Genomic DNA, 24,470 nt, shown 5'->3' on the forward strand with positions numbered 1-24,470 from the left:
AAAAGTGCCAACCAAGGAGTTAGAAGCCACAGGACGTTGAAAAAGAACGGCCAGCGCAGACACCTGACCCTTGATCGTAGCCAGCGCCAAACGCTGGTCGACACCCGTTTGAAGGAAAGACAACACCCGAGAAACCGAGTACATGCGAGGTGAAAACCCCCTGGACTCACACCAGGCAAAATAGGCCTTCCAAGTACGGTAATAGACCTTCCCTGAGGAAGGTTTCCTCACGTTGATCAACGTGTGAATGACCTCAGGGGAGAGACCCCTATCCTTCAGGACCTCGGTCTCAACAGCCAGGCCGTCAAAGCCAGCGACTGTAAAGCAGGATGGAATATCGGCCCTTGAGACAGGAGGTCGTCTCGAAGAGGTAGACGCCATGGGGCGTCGACCGCCAGATTTACGAGGTCTGCGTACCAGGACCGGCGAGGCCAGTCCGGTGCCACAAGAATCACCGTGCTGCGTTCCGAGTGCAACCTGCGAAGGAACCTGGACAGCAATTGAATCGGTGGAAACGCATACATCAGCTTGTACTGATGCCACGGGACCACTAACGCGTCCGACGCGTCTGCCCGAGGGTCGCGAGTCCTTGCCACGAACCTTCTCACCTTGTTGTTCAGACGAGACGCGAACAGGTCCACATCTGGCAGACCCCACTTCGCGCACAACATCCGGAAGACAGCCGGGTGGAGAGACCATTCCCCCTGATCCAGGGTCTGGCGACTCAGATAGTCCGCCTGCCAGTTCTCCACCCCCGGCATGTGAACTGCCGTTATCGCCGGGACATGAGTCTCGGCCCAAGACAGAATGTCGGCTACTTCCCGAGCCGCTCGGGCACTCCTGGTGCCCCCTTGGTGGTTGATGTAGGCCACCGCCGTGGTATTGTCCGTCTGCACCCGAACCGGACAGCCCTGCAGACGGTCCGTCCAGCGGCGAAGGCAGAGATTTATCGCACGCAATTCCAGAATGTTGATCGGAAGGGAGGACTCCCCCTCCGACCAAGTTCCCTGGGCGGACAGAACGCCCAGACCACCACCCCAGCCCGACAGGCTGGCATCCGTGGTTATCACTGTCCATGAGATAGGACGAAAGGACTTGCCCCCCGACACCAATCGGGGACTGGAGCCACCACAGAAGATCCCTTCTGGTGCGAAGGCTCAATGAAATTAGAAGATCCAGAGATTGGGGTCGCCCGTCCCACCTGGACAGGATCTCCGCTTGGAGACCCCGCGTGTGAAAACTGGGCGAAGGGAATCGCCTCGAAAGCCGAGACCATCAATCCCAGACATCGCATGCACGTCCGGAGGGACGAGCACGGACTGTCCCTGAGGGACCTGACTTCCTTCTGAAGAGTCCTGAGCTTGTCTTCCGGTAGGAAGACCTTCACCTGGACCGAGTCCAGGATCATTCCCAGGTAGGGAAGACGAACCGACGGACTCAGCGTCGACTTTGGAAAATTTATCGTCCAACCAAACTCCTGTAGAGTTTGCATCGTGACGGACAGGTCCTTCTCCAGACCCTGGCTGGACGCAGACCGAACCAGAATGTCGTCCAGATACCCCAGGACAGAGATGCCCTGAGCTCTCAACAAAGCCAGAACGGGTGCAAGCACCTTGGTGAAAACCCGTGGAGCCGAGGCGAGACCAAAAGGCAACGCCACGAATTGGTAATGATCCTCCGCAATGGCGAATCGAAGGTACCTCTGGTGACCCTCGAAAATCGGGATGTGAAGGTACGCATCCTTCAGATCGATGGAGGCCATGAATTCCCCCGGAACCAGGGCAGCCACCACCGACCGCAGGGATTCCATGCGGAACTTGCGAACCCGCACAAAGCGGTTCAAAGCCTTCAAGTCCAGAATTGGACGAACCTTGCCCTCCTTTCTGGACACGGTGAACAGATTGGAATAAAACCCCCGAAATCTGTCCCGAGGAGGCACCGGAACCACCACTCCCTGAGCCCTCAGGTCCCGCAAACGCTCCGGAGACAGTTGAAGATTTGAGGGAAGAAATCTGCTCTCCGGCCGAGAGAGAAACTCGATTTTGTAGCCAGATCGAACGATTTCCTGAACCCACCGGTCCCGCACGCGGGCCAGCCAGGGTTGAAGAAAACCGAGCAAGCGTCCCCCCACCCCAGAACTGGGTGAGGGCGCCCCTTCAGGCCGCACTGTTATGGGCAGCGGGTCCGGACTGACCGGACTTCTGTTTACCAGACCACGGCTTCTTTTGGGAGCCTTGAAAGGTTTGCCCTTGTAGTGCGACCGAAAGGCACGAAAAGACCCCTGAGGAGGCCGAAAATTAGTATGCTTCTTACCAGGAGCCCCCTTAGCCTTGGGGAAGTGGGGCAAGAGAGTGCTCTTACCGCCCGTGATCCCCTTTATCAACGTATCCAAGGACTCCCCAAAAAGGCGAGATCCATCATAAGGCAGATTGGCTAAGGTCTTGCGCGAAGATTGGTCCACCGACCAACACTTCAACCAAACCAGGCGGCGAGACAACACCGCCACACTTTGTACACGTGCAGCCAACGGCACTAAGTCCAAGTCCGCATCACACAGGTACATGACACCCTGATGGATTTGATACACCATATCCAATGTCGCCGGCGAGGCCGAATCAGCCACTAGGACGCGCCTAAGCACCTGCGTCCAACTTGCGACAGCCTGGGCTGCCATAAGAGAGGCAAACAGAGCTTCGAACCCGTAACGGAATAAGTATGACGGGCAAGAGACTCCATTCTCCTATCCGTGGCATCTCGGAACACCGGGGTATCCTCTGCAGGAATCGCAGTGGATTTGTTCAAAACCGCAATTGCGTGATCCACCGGGGGTGGCACACACCACCGTTCATCAGTGGCAGGCGTGAAAGGATAATGCAGCCTGAACCTACTTGGCACAGCAAAAGGTTTGCGTAAATTGCGCCATTGTTCCTTAACAGCGCGCTGAAAATCATCAGTGCAGGGAAAGACCTGCGATGTCTTGCGTCTTTTCTGCGTCCCATAAGCCGCCAGGGCAGCGGGAGGACACAGTTCATCCTGCAAACGCAGTGTTTGTTTTATAGAAGCAACCAATTCATCCATGATTGCAAGCTCTTCAGGCGAGCCAGGGGGAGAATTATCAACCCCTTCAACCTCAGCCTCCACCTCGGACCCCACGAGATCCAGGGAGGAACGGGACCCTGATAAGGAGACCCCAGCCATAGCCGCCCCATCACCCTCACCCTCAGAATCAGAGGAAATAGAAACTCTGGGTCTTTTAGTGGATTGAGCAGCCACCAGCATCTGCACCTGAGCAGCAAGGTTAGCCACCACTTCCGCTAAATCCCCCCCTGGGGGGGAAACAGCAGTCCCCTGGCTTCCCACCAATGTGGCAGGAAATTTGCCCTCCTGAGAATCCATTGCCCCAAAAAAATATGCCGGAGAATAAAGGGTTAACTGCCCCTTTAACAAGCGCGGCGAGCGCAGCCCACCGCACACACACACAATGAGACCCCCACAGGGATAAAACTGAACACAGGCAATGGATATAGGAAGAACAGAAGGATAAAACCTGAGGAGACCCCTGCTGCTGCTGCCACCTTGATCGGTGCACCCAGGAAAAGAGGAAGTGATTAAATCAGGGCGCTCTATTAAAGCCTATGGAAGGCTACAAGAAAATGGCCGCCCACAGTGAAAACATGCGGCTGGAGCGAGCGCAGGCAAAATGGCGCCGTTTGGCGCCGAAACCGCCGCTCCCCCACTACTGTGATGCAGTATAACACCACCCATGTAAAAAAACATGGCGGATCGCCGTAGGATTGCTGTATTGTGCCCCAAACATGACAAAAACATGCCCCACAGCACACAGCCCTTCACACCTTACACAGGCTGACACAGACAGTGCCACACAGCCCCCCCCCCCCCCCTGCAGCCCACAGCGTGCAGCCAGAGCGATAGGGAGCCAAACAGTGTGAACAGAGGCAGGTTACACAGTCCCAGACTGACACCCCCCCCGACAGACAGGTCCCCACATAGATACACTTACCTCTTAATGGCGTGGGGAACCCGCACAGGCGAACAAGCCGCTGCACATGAGGCAGGGAGAGTCGCATCCAGGACGCACAAAATCGGGGTTAAGAAACCGCACAGCCTCCAGTGAGGTAGCCACCTCACCAATCATCCCTGCACCGAACAGGGATGGGTCGTTCACTGTGCCAGGAGCGTTACCTGGCTGAACGCTCGATGGCAGGCTGGGAAGCCACTGACCCATGACCTGCGACCAGGGGGATCAGCCCGAGACCCAGCCCGCACGAATCCTCTTCATCAGAAGAACTAACTAATGCTGACAAAAAGAACAGCTAAGAAAAGAGAGAGAAAAAACTCAAACAAAAAATCAAAAAAGAAGAGAAAGGCTGAGGCAAAATGCCGCAGCATAGAGAGATCCAGCTACTCCTGACAAGCTAGACATTGAAACTGAGATATGGTTGCAGGAAGTAGGAGGGTATTGACTGAGGGGACCACCCCCTGTGGGTGGGATATGTTAAAAGCTTTAATGTTAACATATTCTGTTGCCTAGCTACTCCTTCGGAGCAAAGTCTAATACCCCATTGTGACGAATATGAAGAGGCGGTGACTGTCGGAGGACGTAAGAGAAAAACAAGCCCGACACCTACCACAGGCATGAAAGCCTTTCCTCCCGGGGAAAAAAAAAAGAAGAATGGGGGGGGGGGGGGGGGTATCTAAAATCTTAAGTACAATCCTATCTCCAGAGTTTAGGGCTCTCCTGTAAATAAAAGAGGTCTCTTTTGGCAAGACTGGGCCCAGAGTCTTATCCATCCCTAGGACATGCCAATGTCTTCGGAATATTTCTTCTACTTTACGGTAGTCCTGAGAGTAGTCTGATAGGAAGCTAAACTCCTTTTTATTACTCATTCCAGTAGTAGTGGATTCACTTAGCCTATCTTTCAACAGGTCTGCTCTTGTAGCAGTCAAGACTTTCTCAATTTCATGGTCGAGGACCTCCTCTCCATATCCCCCGTCTACAAATTTCTTCCTAATGACAAGGGATTGAAAAAGAAAATCATGGTCGTATGAACAATTTAGTCTTAAACGCATCAATTGTCCTCGAGGAATGTTTTTCAACCAAGCAGGGTGATGTCAACTCTGAATGGATAAATAACTATTCCTGTCGGTGGGTTTGAAGTACACTTTGGTAGTGAACCTCAAACCCTCCCTTTGGATGTTCTCATCCAAGAAATGTACTTCTTTCACTCCATGTGTAGTCAAGTTTGATGTTACAGTGCCTTGCGAAAGTATTCGGCCCCCTTGAACTTTGACCTTTTGCCACATTTCAGGCTTCAAACAAAGATATAAAACTGTAATTTTTTGTGAAGAATCAACAAGTGGGACACAATGACGTGGAACGAAATTTATTGGATATTTCAAACTTTTTTAACAAATAAAAAAGTGAAAAATTGGGCGTGCAAAATTATTCAGCCCCCTTAAGTTAATACTTTGTAGCGCCACTTTTTGCTGCAATTACAGCTGTAAGTCGCTTCGGGTATGTCTATCAGTTTTGCACATCGAGAGACTGAAATTTTTGCCCATTCCTCCTTGCAAAACAGCTCGAGCTCAGTGAGGTTGGATGGAGAGCATTTGTGAACAGCAGTTTTCAGTTCTTGCCACAGATTCTCGATTGGATTCAGGTCTGGACTTTGACTTGGCCATTCTAACACCTGGATATGTTTATTTGCGAACCATTCCATTGTAGATTTTGCTTCATGTTTTGGATCATTGTCTTGTTGGAAGACAAATCTCCGTCCCAGTCTCAGGTCTTTTGCAGACTCCCATCAGGTTTTCTTCCAGAATGGTCCTGTATTTGGCTCCATCCATCTTCCCATCAATTTTAACCTTCTTCCCTGTTCCTGCTGAAGAAAAGCAGGCCCAAACCATGATGCTGCCACCACCATGTTTGACAGTGGGGATGGTGTGTTTAGGGTGATGACCTGTGTTGCTTTTACGCCAAACATAACGTTTTGCATTGTTGCCAAAAAGTTTGATTTTGGTTTCATTTGACCAGAGCACCTTCTTCCACATGTTTGGTGTGTCTCCCAGGTGGCTTGTGGCAAACTTTAAACCACACTTTTTATGGATATCTTTAAGAAATGGCTTTCTTCTTGCCACTCTCCCATAAAGGCCAGATTTGTGCAGTATACGACTGATTGTTGTCCTATGGACAGAGTCTCCCACCTCAGCTGTAGATCTCTGCAGTTCATCCAGAGTGTTCATGGGCCTCTTGGCTGCATCTCTGATCAGTCTTCTCCTTGTACGAGCTGAAAGTTTAGAGGGACGGCCAGGTCTTCATAGATTTGCAGTGGTCTGATACTCCTTCCATTTCAATATTATCGCTTGCACAGTGCTCCTTGGGATGTTTAAAGCTTGGGAAATCTTTTTGTATCCAAATCCGGCTTTAAAAAACTTCTCCACAACAGTATCTCGGACCTGCCTGGTGTGTTCCTTGTTCATGATGCTCTCTGTGCTTTAAACGGACCTCTGAGACCATCACAGTGCAGGTGCATTTATACGGAGACTTGATTACACACAGGTGAATTCTATTTATCATCATTAGTCATTTAGGTCAACATTGGATCATTCAGAGATCCTCACTGAACTTCTGGAGAGAGTTTGCTGCACTGAAAGTAAAGGGGCTGAATAATTTTGCACGCCCAATTTTTCAGTTTTTTTATCTGGTAACAAAGTTTGAAATGTCCAATAAATTTCGTTCCACTTCATGATTATGTCCCACTTATTGTTGATTCTTCACAAAAAATTAGTTTTATATCTTTATGTTTGAAGCCTGAAATGTGGCAAAAGGTCGTAAAGTTCAAGGGGGCCGAATACTTTCGCAAGGCAATGTATGTGTATGTTGGATTAGGGATTACTGCTCAGTTGTACATATGTGAGCATTTATTTGTGGATGCAGGTAAAGTGTATCAGCATCCCTGCACTACTAACATCAATTTTCATTGGTACAGTTAGCAGTAAATTTTGAGTTATTTTCTATACTATTTTCCATTTTAAGTAGCAGCATATTTTATTTTTGTTATACTCCTAAGCGCATAGGATTTCTTGAATTACCCATTGGGTGTATAGGTTATTTTATTAAGTATTTTTTTTCTACAAATTCTATTACGTAGCTTTCTGTATTGTGCGAAGAATAAACTCGTTCCTTGGGATTCTCTCCCACCTGGGGACCGTTCTTGCTTTTTGCTCTTTGGAGGCATGGTGAGCTTAGTAGGCTTGAGAATTCTGTTGGGCCCAGTGCTTTTTTGGGCCCGCCTTATTAAATCTCCTGGACTGACGAAGGGCGTTTCCGTCTGGTGTTTTTTGGCTTAAGGAAACCCTTGTTTTTTGGCTGCGGTTCTAGCTAAGACCGTTTCCAAGTCAGGTCTGAATAGCAGATCACCCACGAAGGGAATGCCGCATACTTTTTAAATGCGATGTCCCCTCCACAAGACTTCAGCCACAGAGCCCTCCCCTGGCTGTATTAAGCCGGTAGCTTAGGCAGATGTCCTTACAGACACCGCTGATGCGTCTGCTAGGAACGCCATCGCTCTAGTCAGCGTGAGTATGGTTTTAACTAGTTCCTCCCCTGGGGTATCTCCTAGTAGCTCTTGCAGATGTGTTAGCCAGACTAATAGTGTCCTAGCCGGTGCAAGTGCAAGCTATGGCTGGATTTAGGTTGGCCGCTGCGGCTTCCCAATCTCTTCTCAGAAGTGCTATCTTTTTAGCCATGGGATCAGCAAGGGTACCGAAGTCATCGAAAACCAAATCTGATTTGTTTGCGACTCTGGCCAGGGAGGGATCTACTTTAGGGCATTTTGCTCAGGGTTTAGTGTCCTCCATTGTAAAGGGATATCTGCGTTTGATCGAAGCCGGGGTAACAAGCTTCTTTTCTGGTTCTTCCCATTCTTTCTTGACAAGGTTTTCTAGGGTCTCCTGTACCGGAAAGTCCTGTTTTTTTTTGGGCTGCAAGCCATTGTACATTTTGTCATGCAGAGAAAGCTCTGCGACTCTTTGATACCCAATGTCTGCTATGGCTCTTGGCAAATTATCCGTGTCCTCCGAGGGGAAAAGCGTACCCTCGGTCTCTGGATCGTCGCCATCCGAGTCCGATTTTGGGCCATTTGCGGATTCTGAATCCGAGACATCAGAGTCCGATATTTTTAGCTGGACTGGGCTATTTTCAGCTACAAATATATGAACGTAATACACCTATGAGGCATTCCACTCGTATCGACTCAAATATTAAAGCTTCTCACGGGCTTAAACTCTCCCCGGCTTCTCCCATATACTGACCCAAGATGATATCTTTTACAAAGACTACCTAGCTGGTGATAAATTATATACCTAGAAATCTATAATGATCTTTGTTATTAAAAAATCAGTTGGGACCTCTTCAGATCCAACGGGCAGAAAATAACAGCTGTTGTATGAAGACATTTGTTTACTAGATGTTTATTGCTGGAAAAACTTGCTAGCAAACAATTTCCTGAAGAAGGGGGGCTGTTGCCCTGAGAAACGCACTTGCGTCGAGAATGCAATTTCTGGCGAGATAATCCACCACCTAACTGTAGCAGGGTGGACGGATAAGTTCAACTAATTGGAAATCATACTTTTCCTTTATAGAGCTATATGTCAATGTCTAGTATTTGTATAGCAAAAGTTTTACCTGTATATTTTTATAAATATGTTTTTGCATATCAATTTAAAGTGCACTATATGCGCTTTTAATGTACCTTCAAAGTCCTCTTTCTAGTTTGTTAGGAATTTTGTACACAAACCTTCATAGGATGTGGTACCGGACAGAACTCTGTACTCTATAGGGTTGATTCTATCACCCTCTCCCAACACAACTTTCTATTTTTTTTCCATTTTGGAGGAAACCTGTGACCGCAAGAAGCGCATGCCTTGCAACTGGTCTTTGCCTTTTTCTTTTCTGTGGCTTTTGCCTGTAATAAAACAGAAAAAAGGGGCCCCATGAGGTAGGCAGTTGCCATATATCACAGTCAGACTTTTGTGGTGCGGTAAAGGGGGAAATCCAGAGTGCTCTGGCTTACCTAGGAGCTGTCTTGACTAGCAGGATCTGCAGGGCAGGTTGGTGAGGCATCAGACATGGTCAGTCCCAGGAAAAGGAAACCAGCATAGGGACCTTATACTACTTCTAGCTCCAGCCCTGCCCCAAACTGCCCCCGTGCAGGTTAGTGGACATACCTGCATAGTCCTTTGATAAGGATCCATCCCTCTGCGCTGGTGTTTTGAAAAAAGGATTTTGTTTTTCTTTTTTAAAATATCCGATGCCGACTGGAAGGGACATCAGCCTAAGTTCACCGTTCTGTCACCGACTTCCGCCATCCCCAGGATGGCCGCAGTCCGGAAGCGCGTCACCCAAAGTGACAAGGCCTAACCTTCGCCGCCATCTTGCTCCTCCATGAGGAAGCAGCCGGGGAAGTCACGGCCAACCTAGATGGGTACTGAAGGGGGAGAAGGCTTGGGGGGGGGGGGATTGCCGAACCGAGGTACGTCTGTCCCCGTGCCCCCACTCACTGCCTGCCGATTGCTGGGGCTAGCAGGAACCAGCCGAGAAGAATATTCCAGCAATGTCTAGGTACGATGAAGGGGGGATACCATCAGCTGAGGGGATAGTTGCATACCCCTAAGTAGGGGTGAAACTTCAGGAGAGGACTAGCATTGCCCCATTGTGCAAACCCTGACCTTAATATACCCAAGGCTCCATGGGTTGAAAGGGAGGGCTGGTCAGGGAGCCTCCTGCAGGGTAGCAAGACGACTGTGAAAATAACTAACAGGTGTAGCTCCTAGTGGATCTGGAGGAGAAACAATCAAACAGGCAGATATGACTGAAGTTTTTATAATGGTGTACTATTGTGTTTCCTGTTTCAGGTAGGAGGAGCCTCTCTCTCAGATGCTACCCTGGAAAAGGATTAGAGAAAAAACAGTTTTCAGATTCACTTTGGGTGTCTAGGAACCGGAATATGGCCATGACACCCAGAGACTGAAATTAAAGTAATTCTAAGCCAAAACACAGGTTTTTCTGCATTAAGGTACAGTTGTGCTAATAAGTTTACAGAACTGCACAATAAAGGAGGCACTTGAAGAAAGATGGGCTGCATGGTCGAGTCGCCAGAAGAAAGACATTACTATGCAAATGCCACAAAGTATCCCGCTTACAATACGCCAAAACAGCACAGAGACAAGCCTCAAACCTTCAGGCACAAAATCATTTGGAGCGAAGAGACCAAAAATTGAGCTTTTTGGCCACAAACGCTACATTTGGTGAGGAGTCAACAAGGCCTATGATGAAAGGTACACCATTCCTACTGTGAAACATGGAGGTGGATAGCTGATGTTTTGGGGATGTGTGAGCTACAAAAAGGCACAGGAAATTTGGTCAGAATTGATGGCAAGATGAATGCAGTAGGTTATCAAAAAATACTGGAGGAAAATTTGCATGCATCAGCCCGGAAGTTGCGTATGGGATGAACTTGGACATTTCAACATGACAATGATCCTAAACACAAGGCCAAATCGACCGGTCATTGGCTACAGCAGAATAAAGTGAAGGTTCTGGAGTGGCCATCTCAGTCTCCTGACCTCAATATCTATCATTGAGCTACTCTGGGGAGATATCAAACAGGCAGTTCATGCAAGACAGCCCAAGAATTTACAGGAATCGGAGGCTTTTTGGCAGGAAGAATGGGCAGCATTACCATCTGAGAAGATAAAGAACCTCATCCACAAATACCACAAAAGACTCAAGCTGTCATTGATATTAAGGGGGGCAATACACAGTATTAAGAACTGGCGTATGTAAACTTTTGATCAGGGTCATTTGGGTCGTTTCTGTTGTCATTATGATTTAAAAAGAGTAAACACAGTTGACTGATAAATGGCTTCAGCCAAAGGCTCCATGCACACAGGGCGTCATAAAAACGTGCTCCAAAGCTGTTTACATAACGCCGGGAAACAGCAGCTGTAAAAACGTGCTTTCAGTAGCTTTTTCTACTAGCGTTATTGCACGTTTGGCCACAGTAGCTGTTAGCAGCGTTTTTTCTGTCTCCATTCAAAATCAATGGTTCCCTATGGGGACGTCATCTGTGACACAAGGGGCGTGGTCTCCCGATGACATCATCTGGCGGCCACGCCCCTAATGGCTATATAATTAGCTGCAGAGACCGGCATAATCGCTGGAGACGTCGTCGGAGGAGGACCGGAGGAAGAAGGACAGCCGACAGCAAAAGAGCAGAAGACCGGAGAGGAGAAGACAAGAAGATTGGACAGCAGAAGGGCGGACAGCAAAAGAGCAGAAGACCCTCGGAGAGGAGAAGACAGCAGAAGACCCCCGGAGAGGAGAAGACAGCAGAAGACCCCCGGAGAGGAGAAGACAAGAAGGGCGGACAGCAAAAGAGCAGAAGACCCCTGGAGAGGACAAGAGCCGGATGAAGATTTTTAATAAATTTTCCAAAACGTCTCCTGTCGTTATTTCCATACACTGCATTTTATGGGGTGAATGAGTAGGGCTACAGTGTACCCCATACCCATTCACATAGGGAGGGGGTCCGGGATCTGGGGGGGGCCCAGCCCCCCTGCCCCAAAGCACCCACACCCCCCATGTTGAGGGCGTGTGGCTTGGTATGATCCAGGGGGGGTGGGGCCGCTCGCTCGACTCCTCCCCTTTCCTGGCATGCCGGGCTGCATGCTCTGATAAGGGTCTGGTATGGATTTTGGGGGGGACCCCACGCCGTTTTTTTCGGCGTGGGGCTACCCTCAAATTCCATACCAGACCCGAAGGGCCTGGTTTGGAACCTGGGGGGGGGGGGGGAACCCCACGCCGTTTTTTTCCCCATTTTGGCGTGGAGTTCCCCCTCAAGATTCTCACAGTGCAGGTCGTACCGCAAGTCGGATCACCCTGATCCGACCTGAGGTGTGACTTCCATTCAAATCAATAGGCTCCCATAGGGAGCCATTGATTTTGAATGGAAGAAAAAAAAAACGTATAACGTGGCTTAACGCACGTTAAGCCACGTTATGGAGCCTTTAGCAGCGTCAGACGTTTTTTGCAGCTTGACGCTGGAGCTCCTGAACCCACAGTTCCTGGTTTTTTTTTGGAGCTGTAAAACGCCTATGCCACTTGGAGCTCCTAAAAGCTCTATGTGTGCATGAGGCCATAGAATAACATGGATGGGCGTTCTGCAGCTGCAAAAAAAAAAAAAAACGTCTGACGCTGCTAACAGCAGCTGTAAAAACGTCCAGTGTGCATGAGGCCAAACAGTAACCATGAGTGAAAGAAAAGTTTGTGTTTTTCATATTCTCTGAAAAATGGCCAAGAAATCAAATTCTGCGAGGGTATGTAAACTTATGAGCACAACTGTAAATGTTTCTTCAGCTTGCTGTCCTCCCCCCACCTCCCTATATCAATTGTTCCAGTGCTGTGCACGAGTGCATCTCTTCTCTCTCTTCTCACACAGGGACTCGGGCAGCAGCATGAGCCATTCTGCTGTCAAATGATTGAGGAGGGGGGGGGGGGAAGCCACAGTGTGTGTGTGTGTGGCTTGCTATGGGGGGGGGCACACAAAAAAGTGAGGAGCCAGGATTGTCAACAGGGGATGTCAACAGGGGACCACAGAAGTGTGGTTTGGGGTCGCTCTGTGCAATACACCAACAGAGCAGGTGAGTAGAACATGTTATTTATTTAAAATAAAAAAGACCTTTAGGCTCCGTTCACATGTAGGCGTTTTGAGGCGTTTTTGGGGAGTTTTTCTGCTCTAGGATCAGCTCTCAAAAACGCCCAACAAGACAAATCCTATTCATTTCAATGGCCCCTGTTCACATCTGAGCGTTTTGACGCTGTGAGCAAAACGCCCAACGCTCAAAAAAGTACACGAGCTTCTTTTTGGGCAGATTACAGGCGTTTTCTATTGGTCTCTATTCAATCTAAAAACGCCTGCACAAAAAACGCCCATAAAAACGCCTGTAATAGCAACGCCAAGATGTGAACGTAGCCTTAGTAACTCTTTAAAGCAGTTATGTATGAAAAATAGGAGCTAGAGCATATTATCACATCAATTCCAAATAGGTTTATGAAAGCATCAAACTCACCCTTGCAGGCCAGTGAGGGTAACCTTTCATCTTGGCAAAGATTAGGTCCCCGGGCTTGTAATCTCGTGTCATTTTGTCTTCACATAAAGCAAAGAAAAACAAAAAGATAAAGCAAAATTTACATATACTGAAGTAATCTCGTAAATAAACAAGACACAAAACCTCTCTCCCTCTCATATTTACACACACACATATATATCTCAAAACATGCGGTGAGCAGCACTACAGCATTGTTTCATTAGTTCATGTGCAAAGCAATCAAGCCATCCCACAGGCTACATATATAGAGAGAAAAGTCCACAGGGATTACTGCACAAATAATTTTCTTTTATTGGAAAAACATCCAAAAAGTACATACCAGTACAATTGCAGAGTATTTCAAGTAACAGTTTCGGGCTAGTGAGATAACGCCTTTCCTCAGACAGAAATACATCTAAATCCTCAAACACATACAAAGACATATATGCTTAACCCCTTGCCGACCGCCGCACGACTATATACTGAGGCGGTCAGCCCCTCCTGGGCAAAGTGACATATTGGTACATCACTCGCCCACGAGCCTCTAGGAGGCGAGCGCGCCACGGGGGGCGAGCTCCCGTCCCCTGACATCCCCACGCGAGTGACCGGCGGCTCCGATGTCCACCGGTCACTCGCGATCTCCCGCTGGAGAGGGAGAAAGGCAGACGGCTGATGTAAACACAGCCGTCTGTCATTCTCCCTGATGTAACTGCAGAGACTATACGATCCTGCTATGTAGTATTGTATGTCTCTGTGGTTACATCACAAACCACGCCCCCCACAGTTAGAATCACGCCCCTAGGGATACATTTAACCCACTGATCACCAATAAAGTTAACCCCTTCCCTGCCAGTGTCATTTTTACAGTAACAGTGCATATGTATAGCACCAATTACTGTAGTAATGTCACTGGTACCCCCAAGTGTGTCAAAAATGTCAGTCAAGGGTCCAATCTGTCCGCTGCAATGTCGCAGTCGCGCAAAAAAAAAAGAAAATCGCAGATCGCTGCCATTACTAGTTTAAAAAAAATGACAAATTTTTCCCATAGTTCGTAAACGCAATAACTTTTGCGCAAACCAATCAAAATACGCTTATTGCAATTTTTTTACCAAAAATATGTAGCAGAAAACAAATTGGCCTAAAAAAAACAAAAATTTTGATTTTTACATTTTTTTTTGGGGGGGGGGGGGGGTTTCATATGAAAAACATTCCCAAATCAGTTTGGTAGCAAGCAGTATAGAGAGCCATGAACCCCAAAAGAGGGGTGGGGGGCTGCGACTGTCAGAGGACTCAGAGAAAAGAATTTTACGCTAAGTTCTTACAAAAATTCTATTTTCTCTTACGTTCTCCGACAGTCGCCACCCACTCATACAGTCTGCACTTCTGGGACGTCTTAAAGCAGTGTAGATGTGAGGGGTGGGAAATGTAATCATCAAAAAGGCAACGCAGCACCCAGGTCAGTGAAAAGAACCTTATGTCCCTCAGGATGGACAAAAAGAGAATCCGACTTTCTGAAGGATTGAGTAGACGACAGGTAAACCCTGATCGCCCGGACCACATCCAAGGAATGCAAGGCAAACTCCTTAGGATGCTTAGGCTTCGCACACAGCGAAGGCAAGACAATGTCCTCGTTGAGATGAAAATCGAACACCACCTTTGGAAGGAAGGACTGATGAGGTCGCAAGACCACCTTATCCCTATGAACAACCAGGTAGGGGGGTCCAGGGTCTGGCGACTCAGATAGTCCGCCTGCCAGTTCTCCACACCTGGAATGTGAACTGCTGAAATCGTCGGGACCTGCGTCTCGGCCCAAGACAGAATCTCGGCCACCTGGGCACTCCTGGTGCCCCCTTGGTGATCGATGTAAGCCACCGCAGTTGCGTTGTCCGTCTGCACACGCACAGGCCGGCCCTGAAGACGATCGGAGCAAACAGAACCCGATTGCTCGCAGTTTCAAGACATTTATTGGTAGGGAGGATTCCTCCTCCGACCAAGTGCCCTGGGCAGACAAATTGTCTGCCCAGAACTCCACCCCAGCCCGACAGGCTGGCGTCCGTGGTGACCACCGTCCATAACGGCCGAAAGGATTTTCCTTCCTTCAGAGCCGGAGACTGGAGCCACCACAGAAGATCCGTTCTGAATTAGGGGCTCAAAGAGATCCTCCTTTCCAAGGAATGAGGATGCCTGTCCCACCTGGCCAGAATCTCCGCTTGCAGAGATCGTGTGTGGAACTGTGCAAATGGTATCGCCTCAAAGGCCGACACCATCAAGCCCAGGGACCGCATGCAGGTCCAGAGCGAAGAAGACTCGTTGTCCCAGAGGGACCTGACCTCGTCCTGCAGAGTCCGGAGTTTGTCCTCCGGAAGAAAGACTTACCTGGGCAGAGTCCAGAATCATCCTCAGGAAAGGGAGATGAACAGAAGGGGACAATGTCGACTTCTGAAAATTCATGGTCCACCCAAACTCCTGAAGCGTCTGAACCGTGGTTGGCAGATCGCGCAACAGAGTGGCAATCCCCTGTACCCGCAACAAGGCTAGAACAGGAGCCAACACTTTGGTAAATACCCTTGGAGCCGAAGCGAGACCGAAAGGCAACGCCACAAACTGATAGTGCTCCTCTGCTATTGCGAACAGGAGATACCTCTGATGACCCTCGTAGATAGGGATGAGGTCAATGGAAGCCAGGAACTCTCCTGGACTCAGGGATGCCACCACCGACCGGAGGGACTCAATCCGGAATTTTTGAACCCGCACGAAGCGGTTCAGAAACTTTAAGTCCAGAATCGGACGCACCTTGGCCTCTTTTCTGGGCACTGAACAGATTTGAGTAAAAACCCCGAAACCTGTCCCGATGTGGCACCGGGACGACCATCCCCCAGGCGAGGAGATCCTGAACTACCAGATTGAGATCTTGGAAACGATCTGGGGTCAAACAAAGATTTGAGGGAAAGAATCGGTCTGCTGGGCATGATCGAAATTCGATCTTGTACCCTGACCGAATTGAACCCACCTGTCCTGAATCTTGGCCAGCCAAGGTTCAGAAAACAGTGCAGACGTCCCCCCACCCCTGAAACGGATGAGGGCGCAATGGGTGGCGAGACATATGGGTCCAGCATATTCCCCTTCCAGAGAAAGCCCCCAGGAGTGGTGGGGTGGCAAAGAGGGGGGGGGGGGGGGAGTAAGGTAGGATAGACTGGAAGGGGTAGAAGGGAATAAGAGCATAGGAGGCTCAAGAGGTTAGCTGAAATAAGGAGAGAAAAGAGGAAAAAGAAAGAGGGTCTGGTGGCCAGATCAAATGGAAACCTGTACATATTTAGCCCAGGGTTCCCAGATGGTCTCAAATTTAACCACATTATTATTGATAATACCAGAGATTTTTTCCTGTGACATGATCCAGGAGATCTTAAGTTTGGTTTCTCTGATGGACACCCTGGGTGTTTTCCATGCTCTGGCTATGGTGAGTTTGGCTCCCAGGAGCATAAAATGGAGGAGTTTCTGAGCAGGTTTAGGGAGTTTAGGGACCTTGACGTTGAGAAGTGCAATTTGTGGGGACTGAGCGAAGGGGTGATCAAGTACATTACAAATGATCTGGAATAATTTATTCCAGAATAGCCTAATCTTGGGGCAGGCACACCAAGTGTGCAAGTGGTCACCAGATGAACCGCAGCCCCTAAAGCACTGTGGAGAGGAGTTTGGAAACATGGCCGTAATGCGGGTAGGGACCAGGTACCATCTGGTGAGCAATTTAACATTAGCTTCGATGAGAGAAACATTCAGTATACCTGTAAAGGAGCGTTGAAGGCGAAAATCCCAGTCGTCCAGGTCCTACTCCATTTCCAGGTCCCTCTCCCAGGCTAGCGCATATGCAGGTTTGACATTGCTGTTGGATAGTATTGAATAGATGAGGGAAATCCCTCCCCTTGGGTCCCTGGCTTCCAAGCATCAGCGTTCATAAAGAGTGATTTGTGGAGGGTCAGGTTTATCGTCCCATATGTAGTGGAGGAAATGTGATATCTGGGAGTGGCGATATCTCTCAGTGAGGGGCATTTTGAGGAAATTGACAGTGTGAGAAAGAAAGGGGCCCCATGGAGTTAAAGAAGTGTCCAATGCGAAATAGGCCCTTGTTAAGCCACCAATGGAAGGCTTTGATATTTAGTCCAGGGGGAAATAGGGGGTTAAAAACTTCCTCTAACTCTAATATCCATTTGTTACCTTGTTCATTTGCGTTCATCTTCTCAATTGTGCTCAACATGTTAGAAGTCACCGCACACATAAAATCTGTTCAATTTCAAAATCTTCTAGAACACTAATGGCACTTTTCCACTGCAAGTACCGACTCGTACCAGCTCGGCTCTACTCAGCCCTGCTTGGCCCGGTTTGCTTTTCCACTGCTGGTACCGCATGGTATAGTGTCGGAACGGTTCGGTACAGTATAGGTTTGCTTTTCCACTAAAGTAGTACTAAAGTTAAGTGGGTGGGATAACAACGGGGTGGGTGGGATTCTCTGACCAATCAGTGGCTAGTAGTGACTGCATGCAAAGGATTGTGGGATATGGTACCAGTTTGGTACCTGTTGGAACCACAATCGAGTAGGTACTGTTTTTTCAGAGCCATACCGTACCGTTTGGTTCCATGCATTGGAAAAGCAAACCTATACCGTACCGTACCGAACCGTTCCAACCCTATACCATGCGGTACCAGCAGTGGAAAAGCACAAAAGTGTGCCGAACCGGTACGGTTCCATGCAGTGGAAAAGCGCCATTACTAACTTCTGAAGGTAATCACTGGTGTGATGTGCCTGAGTGTCCTTTAATTCGAGGGTCCGTGTTATTGTTTTGTTATTTTCATCCACAAATCTAACATTAATAGCAAAATAATTGACTCTGTAACGTGTGCATGCATCCATTTTAAGGAAGACAAAAACATCCTTTCAGAACTTTCTGTAGTTCTTCCTTTTTACATTTGGCCTTCTCAATTATAAGTTTCCTTATACTAAGTCATTAATTATAACTTTTTGTGAATTGGGACATTTAAACTTGCTTTTTTTAAATTCCAATCTAAATTTAGTAGGAGTAGGAGAGTCAGAGCATTGTTTGCCGACTCCAGGTACCCAAAATTTCCTCCGACTCCACAGCCCTGCACAAAATTGCGCTTTAAATTGCGCCATTGTTCACTCACGGTCTTGTGAAACTCAGCAAGACAGGGAAAAACCTGACCCGACTTCTGGGCTTTGCGGGTCCCAAAGGAAGACCGCTTAACCGACAGGTGGGGCTCATCATCTAAATTTAGCGTGTCTTTTACAGAGCTAATAAGCGCAGACATGTTCTCTTGGTGAACCGGACAGGGAATCCTCCTCCATATTCGACTGAGAGGACTGAGACCCCTCAGGGGGTACACTGTCCATAGCAACCATATCTGGCTCTGAATCAGAAGACTGAAAGCCTGAGCCTTTTCTTAGAAGCCCGCTCAGACATCAACAAATCCACTTTTGACGTTAAAGTCGCAAGTGCAGCAGTAAGTGAGACTACAGCAGAGGATTCAGGAGTACCTGAACCCTCCACCAGGGCTGGGGGGGAATTTGCTATCCTGGGACTCCATCAGAGCACTCCAGATTTTAAAAGGCGCTGGCCCTTTAAATTGGCGATTACCGCGGTTCCCACCGCAAATGCACCGCAATGAGGAGCTAAGCCTGAGCTACTAAATACTGCAAAAGAATGAATGCTAGCAGGAATGCAGGCCAGGAAATACCATAAAATCCCCTACAAGTGTGCTATACTGTACCACACGCTGCCAGCTCGATCTGTGTGAGGAGAAAGGAAGTGACCTCACACCACTAGAGGCAGAACACAGCTCTGAGCCACAAGAAAAGGATTGCCAATACAAGTCTATGGGGAAGGCTCTGGGAAAATGGCCACTGCTCACAGAAGGAACATAGTGCCCACACTAAAGATGGCCCCCGAATGCAGAAAATGGCTGCTGCCCTCACAATGAGGCCAAACAGCCTGCCCACACCTAAAATGGTGGCCCCGCAGGTTTTACACCGATTGCAGCCCCACACATCATGTCCGTACCCCCAAAATGTTGCCGAAGCACCATAGGGACACCAGCAACCCCCCACACAGCGGTAGAACCGCCACAGCGCCCCCGCACTGACAGACATGAGGGGGATATCACAGACTCCATATGCACTGCCATCCCCATAACAGAGGGCCCACATACAACCCCCCGACAGATAATGTCATAGACAGAGGGGTAGCATGGTACTCACCGGTCCAGCGAAACGTGGGTACCGCTCTGACAGGAAGCCTCCCACTCTGGGTGGTGGTGCCATCAGCTGAAAAGGACGCTAGCAACATGCGGCGTACCGCAGTTGAGACATCCCAGCGAAGTAGCCACTCCGCAGTCTCATCCCTGACGACAGAGACATGGTCGTTTGCGAGGCCTGGGCGTACGCATAGCCTGCTAACGCTCGATGGAAGGCTGGGATTCCATAAGGCTCTAGGACAACCAGTGCGATTCACAGCCCGCAAAACGCTGTAGTCTTCTGAAGTCTGACTAAGCGCAGGAACAAATAAAAAGCTATTAATGTGAAGAAAAATCACTTTTCCAGAGATAAAAAATAAGAAGAAGAAAGGCTGAGACTGCAGCCCCAGCCAGGGAAAGCCTGCCTACTTCTATGCTAGGCAAAGACAAACTGATTTGGGAATGCTGCTAGCTGGGGGTATTGGACCAGAGGGACAGCCCCCTGTAGGTGTGTCTATACAAAGGTTTTGTGAATGTTTTCTAACGAAATCTTATGCCTAGCTTACTCCTGTGGATAAGACCCAGAAGTGCAGACTGTATGAGTGGGCGGCGACTGTCAGAGGACGTAAGAGAAAAAAGGACGTCAATTTCATTTGGGTACAGCGTCGCAAGACCGTGCAATTGTCCATTAAAATCACGCAGTGCCGAATCGCAAAATAGGCCCTGATCTTTGAGCAGCCAAATCCTCCAGGGGCTTAAGTGGTTAATACCAATTAGGAATCCACCAAGTCATCAATCATTAATTCAAATAGGTGTCTCCAATTAGTCATTAGGAACACTGAGATAAGGATACAAGTGTCCCTCAATACAATTAGTAAAGTCCAGTTTATTCCTTCCTATTAATAAAAAAAGGAGGAATTTTTGTCATTATGATAGCTACAAAAACACACAAATTTAATTGTTTAAACAACAATATGTTCAAATATTCAATATAGTGGTCACTGCTGAAAATGTAAAATATATTCAATCACATATTTTAGACCAAAAGGAGTACTTATAAAATAGATATAAATCAAGTTCAGAATTTAACCCTTTCAGTTGTAAAGTTTCCAAAAATCCATGTTTGAGTTGCATTCCATGTTTGAGTTGCATTCAATGTAACAATGATAAAAGGAAAAAAATGAATTTTTGTAAAATCTTACCGTAAAATTCTTTTCTCTGAGTTCGACAGTCGCTGCCACCTCCAAGTCATCACTATTGGGTATTGACTTCCGCTCCGCAGGAGTAGCTAGGCATAAGACTTAGTCAAAAGAACAAAGCATTTAGCATAGACACACCCATGGGGGCTGTCCCACTGATCAATACCCCCCTGCAGTGATCCCTCCCAACTCAGTTTGGTAGAATAGCAGTAGGTGGACAAGAAAAAACCCCAAAAGAGGGGCGGGGGCGGCGACTGTCGGAGGACTCAGAGAAAGGAATTTTACGGTAAGATTTTACAAAAATTTCGTTTCTCTTACGTCCTCCGACAGTCGCCGCCTCTTCATATTCGTCACATATGGGGTATTAGACTTTGCTCCGAAGGAGTAGCTAGGCAACAGAATAGGTTAACATTAAAGCTTTTAACATATCCCACCCTCAAGGGGTGGTCCCCTCAGTCAATACCCTCCTACTTCCTGCAACCATATCTCAGTTTTTAATGTCTAGCTTGTCAGGAGTGGCTGGCTTTCTCTGTGCTGGGGCTTTCTGCCCCAGACTCTTTCTTCTTTTTGAAATTTTGTTTGAGTTTTCTCTCTACCTTTACTTAGCTGTTATTTTTGTCAGCGTTAGTTAGTTCTTCTGATGAAGAGGATCATGCGGGGTGGGTCTCGGGCTGATCCCCCTGGTCACAGGTCGTGGGTCAGTGGCTTCCCAGCCTGCCATCGAGCGTTCAGCCAGGTACCGCTCCTGGCACAGTGAACGACCCATCCCTGTTCGGTGCAGGGATGATTGGTGAGGTGGCTACCTCACTGGACGCTGTGCGGTTTCTTAACCCCCATTTTGTGCGTCTTGAATGCGACTCTCCCTGCCTCATGTGCAGCGGCTTGTTCGCCTGTGCGGGTCCCCCCACGCCATGTGAGGTAAGTGTATTTATGTGGGGACCTGTCTGTCTGGGGGGGTGTCAGTCTGGGACTGTGTAACCTGCCTCTATTCACACTGCTCGTCTCCCTATCTCTCGGCTGCATGCTGTGGGCTGCAAGGGGGGGGGGGGGGGGAGCTGTGTGACACTGTGTGTGTCAGCCTGGTCAGTGTGTGAAGCTGTGTGCTGTGGGGCATGTTTTTTTGGCATGTTTGGGCATATACAGCGATCGCTGCGGAGATCTGACATGTATTCTTATACAGGGATGTCATGTGTGCATTACTGCACTGTGGAGCGGCGGTTTCGGCGCCAAACGGCGCCATTTTGCCTACACTCGCTCCGGCCGCATGTTTTTACATGCATGGCGGCCATTTTCTTGTAGCCTCCATAGGCTTTCATAGAGCGCCCTGGCAGCATCACTTCCTCTTTCCAGGAACACCGATCGAGGAAGCAGCAGCGGCGAGGGTCTCCTCAGGTTTTATCCTTCTGTTCTTGCTATCCATTGCCTGTGTTCAGTTTGCATATTCCCTGTGGGGGTCTCATTGTGCTTGAGTGTGGTGCGGTGGGCTGCGCTTGCCGCGCTTGCTTAAAGGGGCAGTTAACCCTTTATTGTCCGGCATTACAGGGGCAATGGATTCTCAGGAGGGCAAATTTCCTACCGCCTTGGTGGAAAGCCAGGGGACCGCTGTTTCCCCCCCAGGGGGGGGATTTAGCCACTATTGTGGCTGGCCTTGCTGCTCAGGTACAGATGCTGGTGGCTGCTCAATCTACTAAAAGGCCCAGAGTTGCTCTTTCCTCTGATTCTGAGGGTGAAGGTGATGGGACTGTTATGGCGGGGGCCTCCTTATCGGGGTCCCGCTCCTCCCTAGATCTAGTGGGGTCCGAGGTGGAGGCTGAAGTTGAGGGGGTTGATAATTCTCCCCCTGGCTCGCCTGAAGAGCTTGCAATCATGGATGAGTTGATTGCTTCCATAAAGCAAACGCTGCGTTTGCAGGATGAAGTGTGTCCCCCCGCCGCCTTGGCGGCTTATGGGACGCAGAGAAAACGCAGGACGCCGCAGGTTTTTCCCTGCAATGATGATTTTCAGCGCGCTGTTAAGGAACAATGGCGCAATCTGCGCAAACCTTTTGCTGTACCAAGTAGATTCAAGCTGCGTTATCCTTTCTCGCCTTCCACTGATGAAAGGTGGTGTGTGCCTCCCCCAGTGGATCACGCAATTGCGGTTTTAAACAAAGCCACTGCGATTCCTGCAGAGGATTCCCCTGTGTTCCGTGATGCCACGGATAGGAGATTGGAGTCTCTTGCCCGTCATACTTATTCTGTTACGGGTTCTATGCTTAAGGCTCTGTTTGCTTCTCTCATGGCGGCCCAGGCGATCGCAAGTTGGACGCAGATGCTTAGGCGCGTCCTAGTGGCCGATTCGGCCTCGCCGGCGACCCTGGATATGGTGGATCAAATACACCAAGGTGTCATGTATCTGTGTGATGCGGACCTGGACCTGGTTCCGTTGGCTGCACGTGTGCACAGCGTGGCGGTGTTGTCTCGCCGCCTGGTTTGGTTAAAATGTTGGTCGGTGGACCAGTCCTCACGTAAGACCTTAGCCAATCTACCTTATGATGGGTCTCGCCTTTTTGGGGAGTCCTTGGATGTGTTGATTAAGGGGATCACCGGGGGTAAGAGCACTCTCTTGCCCCATTTCCCCAAGGCTGAGGGGGCTTCTGGGAAGAAGCATGCTAATTTTCGGCCCCCTCAGGGGTCTTTTCGTGCCTTTCGGCCGCACTACAAGGGCAAGCCGTTCAAAGGTCAAGGCTCTCAGAAGAAGCCCTGGTCTGGGAAACAGAAGTCCGGTCAATCCGGATCTGCAGCCCATAACAGTTCGGCCTGAAGGGGCGCCCTCACCCAGTTTTGGGGTGGGGGGACGCTTGCTCGGTTTTCTTCAGCCCTGGTTGGCCCGTGTGCGGGACAGATGGGTTCAGGAGATCGTTCGATCTGGTTACAAGATCGAGTTTCTCTCTCGGCCGGAGAGCAGATTTTTTCCCTCAAATCTTCAACTGTCTCCAGAGCGTTTGCGGGACCTGCACCTGGCGGTGCGGGACCTGAGGGCTCAGGGAGTGGTGGTTCCGGTGCCTTATCGGGACAGATTTCGGGGGTTTTATTCCAATCTGTTCACCGTGCCCAGAAAGGAGGGCAAGGTTCGTCCAATTCTGGACTTAAAGGCTCTGAACCGCTCTGTGCGGGTTCGCAAGTTCCGCGTGGAATCCCTGCGGTCGGTGGTGGCTGCCCTGGTTCCGGGGGAATTCATGGCCTCCATCGATTTGAAGGATGCGTATCTTCACATCCCCATTTTCGAGGGTCACCAGAGGTTCCTTCGATTTGCCATTGCGGAGGATCACTACCAGTTTGTGGCATTGCCTTTTGGTCTCGCCTCGGCTCCGCGGGTCTTCACCAAGGTGCTTGCACCGGTTCTGGCATTATTGAGGGCCCAGGGCATTTCTGTCCTGGGGTATCTGGACGACATTCTGGTTCGGTCTGCGACCAGCCAGGGTCTGGAGAAGGACCTGTCTGTCACGATGCAAACTCTGCAGGAGTTTGGTTGGACGATAAATTTTCCAAAGTCGACACTGAGTCCGTCGGTTCGTCTTCCCTACCTGGGAATGATTCTGGACTCGGTGCAGGCGAAGGTCTTCCTGCCGGAAGACAAACTCAGAACTCTTCAGGAGGAAGTCAGGTCCCTCAGGGACGTTCCGCACTCGTCTCTGCGGACGTGCATGAGATGTCTGGGATTGATGGTCTCGGCCTTCGAGGCGATTCCCTTCGCCCAGTTTCACACGCGGGGTCTCCAAGCGGAGATCCTGTCCAGGTGGGACGGGCGACCTCAATCTCTGGATCTTCAAATCTCGTTGAGTCATCGCACCAGAAGAAACCTTCTGTGGTGGCTCCA

General features: G+C 49.2%; 1 protein-coding gene across 1 annotated transcript in view; it reads right to left on the reverse strand.

Moving 5' to 3' along the window:
* PSIP1 (PC4 and SRSF1 interacting protein 1) overlaps positions 1-24,470 on the reverse strand; it is a 346,309-nt gene that overhangs the window by 289,967 nt on the left and 31,872 nt on the right. The window contains exon 2 of the mRNA XM_082273564.1: positions 13,153-13,229. Within this exon, the coding sequence (XP_082129690.1) occupies positions 13,153-13,224 (72 nt within the window). The 5' untranslated portion in view covers positions 13,225-13,229. The remainder of the gene's footprint in view (positions 1-13,152; positions 13,230-24,470) is intronic.

Source organism: Pelophylax lessonae (genome assembly GCF_965119305.1).
Source record: "Pelophylax lessonae genome assembly, chromosome: 1".
Lineage (NCBI taxonomy): Eukaryota > Metazoa > Chordata > Amphibia > Anura > Ranidae > Pelophylax > Pelophylax lessonae.